This window comes from Corvus cornix, chromosome 2, assembly GCF_000738735.6.
Source record: "Corvus cornix cornix isolate S_Up_H32 chromosome 2, ASM73873v5, whole genome shotgun sequence".
NCBI lineage: Eukaryota > Metazoa > Chordata > Aves > Passeriformes > Corvidae > Corvus > Corvus cornix.
The window spans coordinates 50,846,098-50,863,947 of record NC_046333.1 but is presented as its reverse complement, the minus strand read 5'-3'; the positions used below and the strand labels follow the sequence as shown (position 1 = coordinate 50,863,947).

The window sequence follows — 17,850 nt, the reverse complement described above, 5'->3', positions numbered from 1 at the left end:
TGGGTCATTGCACCTCTAAGTATTAGAGAGTTCCTAACTAACTAACTTCTCATCTACTAAAACAAATCTGAATGAACACCCATATCTAATTTATTCCAGAATAAGAGCACCTCCAAAGGGCCTGCAAGTGGCTTTTTTTCAAATTCCAGTTTGAGTACTTCCTTGGATTCACACTCACCCAAAATTAGCTAAATAAGTAGTCAAGCTTTCAATTCAAAAATAATAGTGCTTGTGTACATCTTCACAGATTCTAACAATAAAGAATTTATAGCCAAAAACTACTAGAGGGCCCTCTACAGAAGACAAAATAGTTAACATAAAGTAATTTAAATAATTTTTACAAGATAAACTTTGGCTAGCCACCAAGGTTCCATATGAATTATTTTCCTTCTGCTTCAGGTCATTTCTCTCAACTTCACAATTATGTTTTTTCATTATTACTATTTTTTTTCATAACCAAACACCAAATGTCAAATCAAAATTTCCAAACATTCAGTTTTAGGTACTGAGTTCTATTTTGGCTCCTGTCTGCTGTTCTGTTTCTCTAAAAGCTAACTTTGATTTTGTCCTAATAAGCTATTTATAACATTTCTTCTTCTCTGTTTTCTTTACATCATTCATGGCACCATCCATGGGTTGTAAAATAGCACAGATACATGAATTTTGGTCTACCATAACTTGATAAACTCCAACTTTATTTGAAGCCATTTGTTTTGCTTTGTTTTCCCACGTCTTCTTTTTTCCATTTTTTAATAATTTTTCCCTTTCAGGACTTTTATATTTTTATCCCAGGAACTCTTGTCACTCACTCATTTTCTTCACATCTTTTCAATGTGCTTTCACCATCTCCAGTATAATTTCAGCAATTTCTCCAACTCTTAAAGCCTATCCAGTACTGAAGTGCCACTATTCAACAAAGAATTCAGACATATACTTAGTACACAAACCAACTTCCCATCCTCCTCTCATAAACATCTATAAAATTTTCACTTTTCCTTCCACTCATTTCAACTACTACTATCTCTAGGCTCTTAATATAAAGCCTATGCTTTCTTTCAAAGCTGTTACAAGGATTGCCAAAGTGTTTATTTTGATACAGGTAAGGATACTAGAGTCTGCCCTATCTCTGTAGTGAATTTCAAACATAAAGAAGACACTAAAGGTAGAAACAGCACTCTACTTAAAAAACCCCAAAAAACTACCAAAAACCAACCAAAAAAAGCAAACATAAACAACAAACAAAACCAGAACCAACAACAAAGAAACAACAGTTAACAAAGCATTTTAAAGCTCTTCAGTCTGCCTTCATGAATGAAAAAATCTATTACTAGGCCACTTAGTTCTAGGAAATACATTCTTCAAAACAAACTCTTTATCACTATCATTACTGCTACAATTAATTCAAGTGTCTCAATATCAGAATCACAGAACTGTTAGGGTTCGAAGGGATCTCTCTAGATCATCTAGTGCAACCCCTGTTCCAAGGCAGGGTCACCTGCAATAACAAAAATTATTTGTAATTTTTATGTTTAAAATAAAATCAAGAATTTCTATTTTCAGAATTAATATAAAACCATATTACATTGGAATTTAATCACAAATTCTTTTGTCCATGTTCCGTACTGGTTTTAGTAAAATTATGACCCACACAAAATCTGGACAGTTCTAAAGACAAATTTAGCAATCTGTAATGTCCTCAAAAAGCCATTCAATTTTGCAGTGCAGCCAACAAAACTATGCAGTGACACTGCATAGCATCCACTAAAAATCTTCCAGAGCCACACAAAAAGCAATGTATTTTTAGTGCCTAAAAACATAATGAAAACATATGTGATTATGAGCACATTGTAAATTTTTGCTTCTTTTAACTGGCAGAAAACAAAAGAGAGGAAGGCAGTCCAGGGCCCTTCACCCCAATTAATGGCAGATGGAGGGAAGCTGCCTGACACTATCAGACAGCCCTAAGTCCACTCTTTTTCTAACAGAAACCCCTGATTCTCAACTTGAGCCACCAAGACTAACCTATTTTCTGTTCTCAAGAGGAACAAGGAAGGCAGCTTTGGCCCTCCTTTCTCCAGAAACCCAGGAGAAGCAGAACAGCCTAAGTGGTAAAGCTAATAGAGTATATTTTTTCAGCGGACAAGTTGGACAAGCAGCTTTCCCCTTCTCTATTCAAGCATATGAAGCTTTGATGGGCTGAAGGGACCTACCATGGGCTACTGGTTTATTGAGTATGAATCCCATAAAGGCAAAGCAGGATCATCCCTTCTCTCAGAGCCATGGGTTTTTTTTTTCATTTTGTCTGATGAGTCATGGATTGTCACCATTTGAATTACACTTTCCAGCTCTTCTATAGAAACACAGGGACTAAAAATACATGCTTTTAATAAGAGCTGAGATTCTGCTAGTCACATGGCTCTCCAATTAGCCCATTCTCCCATCATTTTGCTTCTTAAAGGCTTGGTGAACTGTAGTTCTCTGTTTGTGACATCAGGCTCATTTCCACAGCAACCAATTGAATTATCCCCCAAATCCTTATAATAAGAATAAGCAACAGGAACAGATGAACTCTTAAGAAACAAAAGCTTCTTACTGTTTACATGCAAATGTCCATAGAAACAACCAAACAATAAAGGAAAAGAAATATGGAAGATACATAGAAACACAGGAAATATAACAAAGGTTCAATCAATGCTTACATATTTACAGTGTATAAATACACATTCAGTAATTTGATGAGCATATGTCAGATTTGTAATAGACACAATGTATGTTCAGCATCAGTAACAGCTGATGCTGCAACACCCGGTGTTAATGACTGGCACCATGTATATATGCAGCTTCAATTCTAGAAAGAAATCACTACTTTTGATCAAGGAAGCAAAGATCAAGGTGAGATGACACCATTTGCCTTTCAGAATTCAAAGACCAACTACTAGCTACCACAAATCGTGAAGACTTCAGCCACAGAAACCTGAGAACACCTCTTACAAGAAAAGACTGAAGGAGCTGGTCCTGTTCAGCCTCACTTACCCATTCTGTGATTCTGTGAACAAGTGTTTCTATTTTGGACTTTGTAAGAACTCTTTACCTTTGCTTCTTGCAACGATATCCTTGAAAATGGAAATGCAAAGTCTTTAACTTTTACCCTAAAGAATTTCTCATCATTCCCTTCTACTACAACTATATTATTTAAGAACCATTATCTGCATGTCTAAGAGTTAACACAAGCCCTGATACTACTGGCAATGCTACAGTTCTGACTAACCTTATTTTCCCCAAGTACTGAAACAGCCACTCTGCCCTCAACAGGAACACCGGAAACTTAGTAGCATAATCTAGAATATAATATGATTATCCTGAAAATAAGGGCCTAACATTGTCCAGTCTCAGCACAACAAATTCAACATCTGTACTGAACTACTGTGTACTGAACTACTGAGTTTCATTGCTCAGCAAGACTGAGCAAACCTTACAGTCTTCTCCAGGTGTTGTGGTTGCTATCTCTTCCCCACTCTCCCAGATGAAGCCAATGTGCAAGAAGGTTGCAGGTAAATTATCTTCTTGTAGTGAGACCACCAAATGATTCTAATGATGAGACAGTGTCCTATTCATCACACAGAAAGCATTTCCAGTGCCTCTTTATGCGCAAATGATGGGTTTGTAATAATAACAGCCTTCTCTAACAGAATTTTCTCTCTGGATTCTGGGATCAATGCAACTTGGTACTATCGAGCAGGCTGAATCAATTTTCTTCCTTCTCCAATTCCTTTAACATTTCTTCCATATAAGACCTAAATAGGTACAAAACTTTGACACCTCCACTAGCTTTCCTAAAATGGATAAATAAAGTGTGTTAGCTCTAGCACAACTGAGACCATTTGCTTCCTAATACTTTCGTTACCCCTAAATGAAAGATACAATTTTTGGAGGCATCATAATTTTGACCCTACCAATCAATAATTCAGGAAGCAGAGGCAGCTCTTTAAAAAAGAAATTGATGCTAAAAACATCTGGTGCTTCATTGAGCTGATCCAACTCTGGACCAATTTGTCAACATCTCCAAAAATTTTGAATTACAGGTTTTCTCTAACAACCTACTGCCTTCTCTGCTTTTACAAATTGACTAAGTCTCTTCATGTTATGATATATGATCTCTTGTTAGCAGTCTCCAGTCAACAGCACAGAGCAGCAACAGTAGTTTTGCATTTTGCTGACTATAATCCCTTTATATCGGTATTCTTGAACAAATCAGATATTCCGAGAGCATCTTCTGTTCTGCTGGGGAAGGGGGTCTTTTCCAGACTTTACAATTCTATGATTCTGGGGCATTTATAAACAGGAGATTTGTCCCAATTTTGCCAGCTGATAGTAACAATTATAAATTCACTATTTTCTGCTCTTAAAACATGTCTCCCTGCTGCTGACATATGAAGATTCTTGCAGTCATAAGACAGGAGAGGATCCCTGTAATTAGCTAAGACATGAACATAATACTGTAATAAGATACTCCAAGTCACTCAATGTGACTACTTTGTGCCATTACTATGTACAATTCAAACAAAGTTCTATGAAAGCCAATAGTTCCTAAAAGAATGCTTCAAATTAGAACATATAGCAGCCTGAGAGGGACAAAAACGTACTTCAGTGCATTTGTCTTTTCATAAAATAAAGAAACTCCTGAATAATTTCATAGTCCCTTTAACCAAAGCAAAGAGTTCAGAACTCTTCTACATCATTCCTTTCCCTAAACAGTTTATACCTTAAACAAGCCCTTCTTCAGTATGGGTGTGGAAGAAGGAAAAAGGTTCTGCATACATGAGTATCCCACCTGACAGACATAAAAAGGTTCCTCCTTACTCACAACTGTGGACAGAGTCAATATGATACTGCTTAGCATTGACAGGCTACCTGGAGAATTGACCAGCTTCTGTTTGGTTAAAAACACAATTGCTAGATGCCAGCAGGCATTTATCATGGCAGAAACACTAAGCATTTTATCTCATTAGAAAGCCTACCTCAGAGATCCAGATCATACTGTATTATTGCATGTTTATCAGGTTTTTTTCTTCAGAAATGCTCAACTCATCATTCCTATCTTACCTTCTCTTTAGGACCTAGCACAGAAACCCTCACTAGAGAAAGGAAAGGAATCCACTAATATTTCTGTGGATTATATTGGTGCCTAGCTTTCAATCTCCCACAACTTTATCTATGGTATGATCTTCAGAGGTCAAGTCTCAACTGTGACTGGTTAAATGAAAAATAAATTCACAACTTTGTATCTCTTCTATTTTGGATTTCAGTCTAACACAAGTCAAAGTCAGATCTAATAATCCTTATTAGTGAAGACTGGATGTAACAACGTTCCTTTCGACAGAGTTCAGGGTCTTTTTAAGAGTAAATTTGACTAAAGCCTAAATAAATAATATGCAACATTCCTATCCCATTTTCTCTAAACTGATGCAACACAGGAATGTGCACAAAGGATTTAAATTCACAGATCTGAATAAAAAAATTACAGTGTTATATCAATTAGGATATTTCATAGTTCGCCTCTCAGGAGAACTAAAGCAAGTGCTCCACCAAACCATTGAGTAGTTTTCTCCACACCGTTTTCTCCTACTTAGATTTTTAATTTCCAATCACAGATTTAGGATAAGGATTCAGACTCTACAAATTATCAACTGGTCCCTTTTTCTGCCCACTCTACCCCCAACAGGCCTTGCATCTAAAGACTGGATCTCTCACTAGACCCATTATCCTTCTCCATGAAGTTCTCCCAAGTGCATGGAATATTGTACTCGCAGCACTGGCAGACTCCACCTTTCAGCCAGTCTAATAGATTCTGTCAAAACTTTTTGGGAACCTAGTTGCCTCCATCTTTACTAATAGCAGCAGAAACACCATAATCCTAAAATCCAATACTTGGGGTAAAACTATTTTCAGTAATCACCAGTGATATTCTCTCTCCATTTTCCACACAGTCAAAAATAGCTTTTTTGTCAAATTGTACTTGATGAGGTTCAGACCCTCATTAGAATTAGCACAATTCCATGTGGCATTAGAAGTCTGAGACCCTCTGAGGGATTGTGTAATGGCCCATAGCTGCTGGTGACCAGCTGCCACATTTACGAAATTCACTCCAGGTCATCATTTATACCCATTGTAAAAGATAATATTTCCCTCTGTTAGGACCACAGAGCCAAACCCACTCAAGAGTCTCTGCCAACTTAATTTTGAACCAAAACTTTTGCTGACCTTCCCGTTTTTCTTCAGTGATCTTTTTCACAAATTCCTCCTTCCTGTTCCCCTATAAAATTGTTTCACTGTCTAGTTCTTGCAGTAGCTATTGATGCTACATCAAAAGATGCTGCAGCTGCTGATGCTGTTTCTGTTCTCACAGTCATTTCAGTAGCACTCCAGCATCTATTTCTATCTTCAGGCTGTGACAGTCTGCCCAAGTTTTCCTCCACCAGCCTGGGAAAAAATCACTGCCAAAAGTTTTGCAAAAAGTTTTTTTCAGGTTTTTTCCTTAGGGCACGTTTTGTTGACAAACTCAAAAGGACAACACAAAACCAAGCTATTTCCCCAGAGTGCACATGCTGCCAGAGCTCAGAGGCCTTTTCTCCCCCTACTGAGGGAAGAGCTTCCTTTTTTTTTTTTTTTTTCCTTCTTTTTTAATGCTTAGCTGAATCATGAAATAGTCCTGTTTTAACTGTTTCAAATCCCTTCAATATTTCCCCACTTGCTTTTGGAGCAGAATCCTCTAAGCTCCTTTTAACATATAATTTGGACTACAACAGCCATAAAACTTCATTTAATAAAAAGGAGATACAAAATTCATTTAATAAAAAGGATTAAAAAAAAAACCCTGTCCAAACTAATCCAATTTACCATACAGATAATAATCACAATGGAGCTATTTATATTGTTTGCCTCTAATGCCCTTGCAATTCAGGCTCCTGTTCAGAGTAGTACAGAATGACACATATCAGTGAATCACAAAATCATTTAGGTTGAAAAAGACCTCAAGATCATCAAGTCCCACCTCTGACTGATCACCTTGTTAATCAGACAATGGCACCACTCCTTCCTTGAACACTTGCAGGTGTGGTGAATCCACTACTGCCCTGGGCAGTCTGTTCCAATGCTTAACAACCCTTTCCATGAGGAAAATCTGATGTCCAACCTGAACCTCCCCTGGTGCAATTTGAGATTGTGTCCTTTTGTCTTGTTGCTGGTTGCATAGGATAAAAGGACAATCCCCACCTGACTACAGCCTCCTTTCCGGCAGTTGTAGACAGTGATAAGGTCACACCTGAGCCTCCTTTCCTCCAGGCTAAACAACCCCAGCTCCCTCAGCTGCTTCTCATACAACTTACAATACGTATCTGGTACCATATCGTTTAGAAGAAACTGTTTCTGCCTGAAACATCCTGTATGTACCTTACCCTATGCAATGACACTTTTCTACAGATAAATCCCTACATCTTTTCACCCTTCTTTCCCACAGCCAGCATTGATCACGAAATCTAGAGAAAAAAAATTCTCTCAAGTGCATTTATTTCCCTATAATCTTCAGGATTTGATGTGGGCTACATTACTGTTGTTGTCATTATTATCACTATTATATAATAATCACACCAGTTATCCCAGGTTTTTTCTTTTCACCTGTTCTTCTGAGGCAATTTAAAACCAGGCAAAGATCTAATGCAAAATATGTTCTACTGTTCTATCTTCAGAGCAAGAGGAGAGAGGAGATTTTTAATCTAACTGGGAAGAAGGACATAGAGGAACTGCCTTTGGAAATAATTATACTTCCAAAACCACACATATGCATATCAACTGCAAAGTGCCAAGTATTAGGCAATACACTCTTTGGACTCAAGAAATTTTGTAAGTAATATTTAAACTGTTCCAAAAAATTCATTGAAGCCCCAAATTACTTAATATGGCAGGCAGGCAAAGAAGGGTCCTAAGTTGACAGCATAAAATTGCCTTGACTTGAGCTCAAAAATAATTCACTAAAACAAAATTACAGATGTTCCTTGGATTAATTTACAGGACGATATTCACTTACTAAGAAGTTCTGAGTGCTGCTTAGATGGAAATATTTTGTGATTAGGAACAAATGGTGGAGAACTCATTCTCCTTTGCTATTCAGTTATACTTATGGAAATTGAGAAAAGCTATTATATATTCAAGAAAGAAATTTTACATTCAGGGTTTGGGTTCACCAAACAGTACAGCTGGATAAAGCACTGATTCATACTATAACTATGTGAAGAAGAAAACAGGCAGACAAGAGATGGTAGGAATTTTTCAAAGTGATTACAAGGACACTACCTGCACACAGAGCTAGGAGCAGACCTTGTTTAACAATACGTGCCAGAGTAGACAGGCTATCATCAAGCTCACAGAAGATTAATAAAAAGAAAAACTACACTGAACTAGAGCAAAGTGTCTTTCAGTCAGAAAGGGAAAAGCACACGCACGTCCTTCTCAGAGTATTAGAATCCACATGAGTGGTTTAAAGGGGTTTATACAGTGAAAGATCCACACACCTACTTCAGTGACTAAAACGGGAATTTATGCTGAATTCAGACCAGTAAGTCCAAGACAGTTGAATCTATAATGTCCACTCTTATATGAGCTATATATGCACATATGACTCTGATGCCTTAGGTTTTAACTTTTATATTTTTCAAATCCTGTACTGCCTAGTGTGTAACTCTGAAGTTTCTTGTAGCCTGTTAACTTCTGCGCTCTCATGCTAGGTAGAGATAACAAAGCCTCTCCAGGCCTGCTCTCCAAGGACACTCAGGCTGTCCTAGGCCCAAAAGGTATAAACCAAAAGCCTCTAAAGGGGGGACAAGCTTGGGGAAATTACATCATTAACTAAAGCTTTAATTGGAGAATTAACCCTGATATGCAAATGAACCAAACTTATAAAAGTGTGAAGAACTCGTGACCTGTCATCCATCTTGGGGTCCATTTTGAGAGTAGACTCTGGCTCCCCAGGGTGTACCTTTGAAGGCCTTTCAAATAAATACCTACCTTTATTCCCTTATTCTTGTCTAGTCTCTGTTTTTAGGTGGCATCTCAAGGCATCAACTCAACTCTGGAAGTACTTATTATCTGTGCAGTCTGTATCTCAATCTGGTTTGAGATTTTCTTTGCATGACTGAAGTCAATTGATGCCAAGAGAAGCAGCTCATCTAGGTGCCACCTGAGTTCCATTTCAGTGTAAAGATAAGAGGCACTGAATTTGTCTCTTTGAAGCTGTGTGGACCCATTCCTCTGTTCCTCTTGGAAACTGTAACACTTGCAGGTGTGACTGATTTCAGCAAAGTCCAGCAGCGAATCTTCATAAAACAGGTAGAGGTGAGATAGTACTGCTTTCCAGATAGGGGAAAGATCAAGGATATGGTTTCAAACTGAGCTTCAACCTCAAAAGGCTCAAACCCAAATCCCTCACTCTGTGCCCTGTCTGCTATGCAGCAGAATAGTCTGGGTTAGCACCCCTTCCTATGCTGGATCTCAACTAAGGCTTTCAGCCTTGGGCAGTGGTGTGTGCTCGTGCCCAGAGCAGAGGCTGTCACGTAAGTAAAACACTACCTCACTCTGTGGCCAGGTTAGGCTGAGGAGATTCAGTGTCAGCAGGGAACTGTGCAAGGAGTTTTTTCTTATCACAAAGTCAATATGCAAAACACCAGCAAATGCATTTTAAAGAGAATATGTTCTGCATGAATAGACACATGAAGTGCCTAAAATGGAAGAGCAAACTTTCTTAACCGAATTTACTTAGGCTCCAAAGAAAAGCAGAAATCGAAATCCACCCTGTACTTAAGAACTTCCTACTGGTTATAGCACAAGGCAGCTCAGCACACCCCCTCTTCCCATGCACCAGTTTTGTATCCCTGAAGAACTGCAGCCCAGGGTAAAGGCCCACACTGGAGAAGTTTGTGAAGGACTGTCTCCCATGGAATGTACCCCACCCCAGAACATGGGAAGAGAGTCAGGAGTAATAGAACTGTTTGGTGAGCAACTGGCATCCTGCCAAAATCAACCCATCGCAGCTGTATAAAAGTAATTTTGATTTCCAGTGATCTCATTAGGCAGAAGTGACTATCAGCCACGAAGAGTATGTTCCAAGGCAGGTAAGTTTTTGGTAGATTATACCCTTTATTCTAGTACTCTAGTACTACAGGTTGATGCGAACTAAAATAGGATTTATAAATACAGTCAAAATAATGTTGCTATTTAGGTAAGATGAAGTAAAACCTCTACACCAAACTGAAAGGCAAAGCAAATGACAAGCCTGCATATCAGAAGGTGAATGCAAAACAAATCACCTCTGTATGAACTCCCTACTTATTCCAAAGAGCCCCAGTGAAACCCACTCCTTAGCATGAGGCACAGCTGGGCGCTCATCACCACCACTTGTTAGCAGACAACTGCCAAAAAGTCAAACTTCCCCACAGTGTCACCTTCTGACACCCGGATCAGCCATCCATCCTGCAGGAGAACCCTGGTACTTGAAGTTCCATGCTGGAGAAAAATGAGCAGTGCATTTTTTTTTTTAATTGTTTGAGAACTTTTGTTGTTTGGGGTTGTTTTTTTGTTTGTTTGGGGTTTTTTTATTATCATTATTTTTTTATTTTTTTAAGTGAATCAAACTCTACAAAGTCACAAAATGAAATTTGGGGATTTTCAGTTCATTGTCTTTCCAAGTTCAACAAATAGCAAAGCAATTATATACCCAAGCTTCACAAAATTCCATACAAGCTAATTATTATTTAGTAATGAGTAAAGATATCTACTACCACAACCTTTTGTATCTTGCCATGTTACATAAAAAATACATCCAATTCAAATATATTGATTCCATTTTTTTTTAAATTGCATTTAAAGTCTTAGATCACTCACTAAAGATACTGTTATTCAGTCATTTAATTAAATTAAATTGGACAGCCCAGAAATTCAAGGTCCATGCCTGGGGTTTATTCCCTTGGCATTATACATGAAAATTTATATACTATTAACAATTTTTTTTTCTAATTGCCTCAGAAATTGAACTATTTATACAAAAATGTGCCACATTTCACATTTCCAAAAAGCTTTCATTACAGAGGAGCAGAGGAAGCTTGAAAGACAACATATCTTTCTTTAATGTACACACACAAACCTGAACACAAACATATTTGAACAATTTCCCTGACATCAATAGTTCTACTGAAACAATGGCTCTGACCTATTGTGTGTGCAGGAAATGCTGGAGGAGCAAAGGGAAGCCAAAATTAAAAGAGTATCTTAAGTGCCTTTTTTCCCCACAAGGAAGGCAAATATTTTGGCAAATGCTGCACTGAGGCTTAAATTATAAGAATGCATGTGAAAAAAAATACACCTAACTTTCTATCTCTGTTAGACATCTTCAGATTCTGGTATTGAAAAAAAAAAAAAGAAAAATAATTTGAAAATATCTTCCCAGGAAGTGGTAAATCATTTCAAAAGTGATTTTTTTTTTTTAAACTGCTATATTATGTTTACTATTTATTTGGTGATGTAATTTAAAACAAACAAGATTATTCATATTAAAACATGTGAAATACAAAGTTTTCTTCACAATGGTCTCTGAAAGCAATGAATTATCAATATAAAACCTGGATGTTTTAAGCTCCGTATAATTGCACCTTGTTGCCCTTCATTTAATGTTTCTCTGTATCACACACAAAAAAAAAGATCTACTAAAAAGCATAGATACTTTCTTTTCCCATACTTGTAGCAGATTTTTAAGGCCTTCTTTAACATCGGAAGTCCTAACTCATTAAATACTGGACAATACAATGTTTTATATTTCTCTATGAAATGAGAAAAAAAAAATAGCTCTTTGCTCAGTGACATCACTAAGGATGTAAAGCACTATATGAAGCAAATTTCCTTCAGCTCTACAGCTTATCCTTTCAGATGAGATGGTGACATGGGGAGGAAACACTTTAAGGAATAGAATACTTTAAACTGTACAGCAATTTCTGCAGAGAACTGTGAGACTCAGATATACTTGTTCCAGAAAGCACAATTTAAATAATTCTCCCTGATTTTTTTGTTGTTGTTGTTCATTAACATTGTGCTATATAGATTACAATTCATGGCTTAACTTGGTAACCAAGAAAATATTAAGAACCTAAATCACATTCCAGTGGAAAGTGCTAGTCCATAATAATTACATTAATCATTCTAATAATCATCTTATGATTGCTGTTACATGACTACACCAAAATACAATTAACTATATACTGTGATGCCATAGGCACAAAAAGACCCAAAGCAATCACCAGTCTTCATTTTACTTCATAACCAAATGTTTCCTCTTATAATAAATCAATAACATTCATAAATCATATGAGTTTTTCTCCATTTTTAGAAACTGAAATTTAGATTACTTATCACACAGGAGAACTTCCTAAATGTTACTGAGCTTTTTCAGTTCAGTTCTTATCAGGCTTCACGAACTGTCTCCAAAATCTGTGTTCAGTATCTGCCCTTTAAGTACATAATTCTGAGCCATTTAAGTGTCTCAAGCAACTGAAAGGAATTTTCCCTAAGCAGTAACTAAAGAACTTCAGCTTAGAGATAATTTTGTTTCTTGGTCTTTCACAGGACAGCTTTTCCTTCACATTGCTTGAAGTATTAGAAACTTTTCAATATTGGACGCCTAGATGTGTTTCTTCAGGAATCTCCATGCTTCCTCCATGACTGAGGCAAACCTTCTTTTTATCTACAAGTGCCAGTGTAGTGGCCTACAAATTGCTATGGCAAATTGAGGCAAATTAAGATAAATTAAGGCAAAGCCTTAAAAATTTGTTCTCCAAATACTCAGTTACCTAACCAACCCATAGTCAGTCTACGTGGTATCATACCGCAAAAAAATTGTTCAGAAAAAGTGCTACAGACCCCAACTGATTTTGTTCTTTCCCTCCAAAGAACATATATTTTGGATTAAAAAAATAAACATAAATTATAATTGAACCTCTTACCTGACAGTGAATAGTATCAATAAGACAACAATTTTATATTCTGCATTCAAAATACTCTTTATTTAGCCATAAAATGAAATATATTAAATATTACTTACATTCTGCATATTTCTGAAGCTGAGAGAACTCTCCAGGGCTGAGGTTAACCCACTTCTCCTGGCTCGTCATACTGGCAGTAAGGGTCCTCCTTGTATATCAGAAGAATATTCCTTTTGACCCCAGTGTTATAAACTCCATAAAGGTTTTTAACTTCAGTTCACAGTGTCTGGAGAGTGCCAAGATGGCATCAGTCTATGTGGATGAAGTTTTTGATGCTATGAACTGTTCCAAATGTGTTGGTTCAGTGGCAAGTTACAGCACTGTTAAAAGATCAAATACCAGAATAAATACCAAATATACCAGAATAAAATACAAAATATTAAATACCAGAATAAATACCAGTTTTCCTATGGGAATACTTGTAACTAATAAATATTTTCTCATAAACAGTTCCATTCAGTATTTGTCTAGAAACAGTTTTATATGTATGTCCAAATTATTTTTCCTTTAATTCCAAATGCTTATGTGCAGCATTCACCAAAAAATTATCAGCTGTTTATGATCAAATGTATCTGGACACACTGTATGGAGATGTTCCTGTTTTAGTAACACTCACTGAAATAGTAGATCATATCTTATCAGTAAAGTTAGTTCCTTACGATTTTAAAAGCAAATTGCTGTAACTGGATTTGTACCCAATTATGTTGTTATACAGCACTGTGTAGCCTTGTCAGAAATGCTCTGAAGCTTCTAACTCCTCATGCCAAAAATCAAATTGATTCTGCAGTTTGCTGAGAAGTTCACATAAGAGTTATGCAAGAATTAACTATTCTAACAAAATAGTAAGGGGTTGATTTCTAGGACATCACAACATTGCTGGTCACTAGTGAAAATCAAATATAACTGTTGGTATCATCACAAGTCAGTTCGGGGGGGAGGGGGGGGAATCAAACTGTGGGTGCCTTCTCATCCCAATTTTATGCAGTTTCTACCTCTGTAGGACAGACCCTCTGAAAGCAATGCATTACCAACACCATTCCTGGAACAACAGGTATGCTACTTTTCCTCTAATTTTAGCCATCTGAGAGCCAGGTACCTCATCTGAGATTGTCATCTCAGGCACTCCCTTTAATCATCACAAAGAGACAGGTGGCCCAGGCAGCAATTAATCCTTCCAGTTACAACATAATCTTAAAACGTGATTAATTGCCTCCTGTGGTATTTATCTTTTATTGATTACAGAGGTTGCCTAGAAGACCAGTTTAGACTAGTAAGCTAATTATAGAAAGTAAGTGGAATCTCTTCATATGTCTAGCAATATATCATTTATAAGGGTTAAATTACAAAAAGAGAAAACAAAAAATTCAGACCAGAAGAGAGTAACACAGTAATGGTATGAGTGCTAAGGAGGAAGACGTTGGTAGCTAAGAAGGAATAGAAAAGGATTCATGAGGGGAAAGAAAGGAAAAACAAAAAAATTACTAGGAACAGAAGCATATTAAAAAAAAACCACATTAACCCAATCAGACAACACCTTTTCTTCTTTTTTTTTTTTCCTGCCTGTCTTACATACACGAGTATCATTACTGTACAAAGGAATTGATGCAGACACTAAGGAAGACACCTTAGTCCCAGAGCATGCTTTCATTGCTCTCAGACCCTTCCTGGTGAACCATTTGAATGCAGGGACTATACTGCGAGCAAGTAAGGCTGTCTAAGTACATAAACAGCTGCCTTGCCTTTTAAAAATTTGTACCAGAAGAGATTCCTATGTTCTTCATCTCCTCAAGTTAGAAAAAAACAATGATGAGTTGGAAGATCTAGAAACACTGATTGAATATATAATTGTATAATATAATTGAAAAAATAATGAATACTAAACAGGAACATGGAGATTGGAATGAAAAATGTAACATTAATGTGAATGATACTGGCCAAGTACAAGGCACATCAGCCCTCAAACCTCTGTGAATCAAGATCAGCGCCTGAAAAAGGTCAGCAACTACAAAAGCTAAAAGCGCTATTTAGTAAGAAAAGCTATCATTCTGTTTTGTGAACTTCAATCCTTTTATCCATGGCTAAAAAAATAACTATGGTCAACTGGGCCATTTTAATCAAATTAGAGATGTTTCATTTCTGGCAGTGGATTAGACTGTATTGAAGACGGTTTTATATCTTCAAGTAGGTACATATTTCTTATAATCTTGGCAACTGATTAGATTTTACTGATTTTTTTAAATTGTATTTGCATAATTGATTTAACATAACCAAAATTTTCTACCACGATTTCATCCAGTTTTACTATTTGCATCATCCTTAACTACATTAGCTTCATTACCTACAAAAGCTAACATTGCTGAATACTGTACAGTTAGAGATTATCTTGATTATTTAATATGAATATTTGTGATAAACAGCTTACCATTAGAATTACTACAGCTAGCAAAGTAATGATGCTGTGCTCTCTAGTCTGATCAACCTATTCATATGCAATACCTTTAGTTGACCACTGTCTACAAAGTTTGTTGTATACACAGAACATCAGCAGGGAAAACAGATCTAAATTACCAACTCTGATATCCTTTCCCCTTTACCAGACACCCAGGCTCTGCAGCCTAGACCCAGCATTGCAGCAAAACATACATGTCCTGAATGAGATTACAGCAATGGAAAAAATGTAGTATGGGCATGGCAGCTCACAGGAAAGAAGATGGAGTTTGTGTGTAAGAACAGCAGCTATCATGGAACATACAACAGAATTCCATTTTTATTCTGGAAAACTCTCAAATGCAAGTTCCGTCCTTTGAAAGGGAAGCTTATGGCCGACACAGAGGATCTAATTTGCCAAGTGTAATCTGGGAACAGGAAAGGGGAGGTATGCAGTCCTCTGAGGGTGGGTCATCGGTCTCTGGACTGCAGCCAGGTCCCGACCACCTCAGTATATGTGATGCAGAAATACACAGACACACAATGTGGAAGATATCACCAAAAGGAACCTTATAAGTATTTCCTTTTTTCAGTTTCCTGTTAGGTTCTGCTGCGGCAGAGTCCTAAATAAGGAAAGATCCCTGCATTACTTAGTTTTTCACACTTAAACCTTTTACAGTGATATTTTCCCATTTTAGGTAGATAGTATTGTGGTTATAAGAAAGCAAGCACAGTATACAGATGCTGAAGACAAAAGTCATCAATGCATATTTGTGTTATGTGTTGTGTTATTTGTTAAGGTATACATTGGAAGATCAACTATATACACTATGCAAATATCCTAATTTCTGTAGAAGAAAATATTAGGTCATTTATATCATCTTTTTCAGAAGTGTTTAATATAAATTCACTTCTTTATACTTAAGTAGTGCTCTTTAAGTACTCCAGGAAGGCCATGCATTGAGAAACCTATACATAAGTATATGAAGAGGAAAGTAGTAACAGCAATAATACTGCCACATAGGAAAAAAAGAATCTTGAACTACAACATTAATCAAATGTGCTTGCTGTGAAGCAAAATAAAGATCAGCAGCTCTAAACAGATCACACTGAGTGATTTGACCTGTTCATGCAGAGATAAATTACTTAGAAGAACACAACACAGCATACAGTTAAAATACATACAAGGTCAGGTAGGGAACTTTCCAGCAATCCTCTAAGAGATTGAAAAAAATTCTGGGTAACTTAGATCTGTGTGTGCATTTTGTTAACATACACTTAGGCAAGCTTCACTGCCCTCTCAACCAGACACAAAGCAGGCCTAACAAATAAGAGAAACTAGAAACACTACATTAATAAACCATTCATTTAATCACAAAAAGAAATGTAAAAAAATCTTCCTCCTCTAGCCATTGACTATAATGAGTCTTAGAATTCCAGTCTCCTTCTCATAACATGTTTTCCTTTCTGAATTTGAAAGTTTATTAAGTGTTCTGTCAGGATTCCTACGAGGCCACATACCCAAACTAGGAAGCAAAGCTTTGTTAAAAATTATACAAATCAAATTACTTAGCATTCAGCCAACATTGCTAACAAACTTAGATTTCCAGGAATTCCCCATGCCACCGAAATCCTCAGCTGCTCTACAGAAGCCAGGCTGAGAAAAGAAAAAGGAATATTCAATGGAGGAAAAAAACCCAAACATAAAGGCAAATTCCCTAGATACCAACCTCACGACTCCATCTCATTTACGTTATACAGTCCTCCTTGCAAGGAAAGAGGAGTTTTTGGAGAGTATTTGGAGAAAAAAAAATTACATCAGTCCTACAAAACTGATCAACAACACCAGTTTCAGCTTTGAACTTCGGCCCATGGAGACATGTCCAGTTTCTCAACCAACCCAACACAACTCCCTGAAAGACGGGAGTTTCTTTTGAGGTCCAACCTCACTGCTGCATCCGAAAGCATGACATTCATCTTAATGCATGCCTTAAGGGACTTATTTCTAATTACCATAACAGGGAAACTTAGAACAGCCCAGAAACTGGCTTTTGGATTCGCTCAGCCATCGTTTGCTTTCTACCAGCCCTTCCCCAAAGTACATCTCACATGCAATTTCCTCAATTCACAGTTACTCCATAAAGGAGGCACCGGGTAGAGCTATAGCAAGTTTCCTTCCACAGAAACTACAGATTTCCACAACAGGACTGATTAATGATTTTTGCCTGAACAATAGGAATAAATAACACAGAATATTTTATACCTTAATTGCTATGGAGGCTGCAGCAATTATGCCTTTCAGGAGCTTTTCTGTACAGAATGTACTTGGTATTTTCTTCAGCAG

The 17,850-nt window shown here is 37.0% G+C and overlaps 1 protein-coding gene across 10 annotated transcripts in view; it reads right to left on the bottom strand.

The window, feature by feature from the left end:
* Positions 1 to 17,850, bottom strand: part of DGKB (diacylglycerol kinase beta) — a 381,223-nt gene that overhangs the window by 290,406 nt on the left and 72,967 nt on the right. For 9 of the 10 annotated variants that reach the window (XM_010399089.4, XM_039549085.1, XM_039549084.1 and 6 more), the window contains one exon: positions 13,139 to 13,399. In XM_010399089.4, the coding sequence (XP_010397391.1) occupies positions 13,139 to 13,208 (70 nt within the window). In that variant the 5' untranslated portion in view covers positions 13,209 to 13,399. Of the gene's footprint in view, positions 1 to 13,138; positions 13,400 to 17,850 lie in introns of those variants that run through there. The other variant, XM_010399092.4, reaches the window with a different exon arrangement.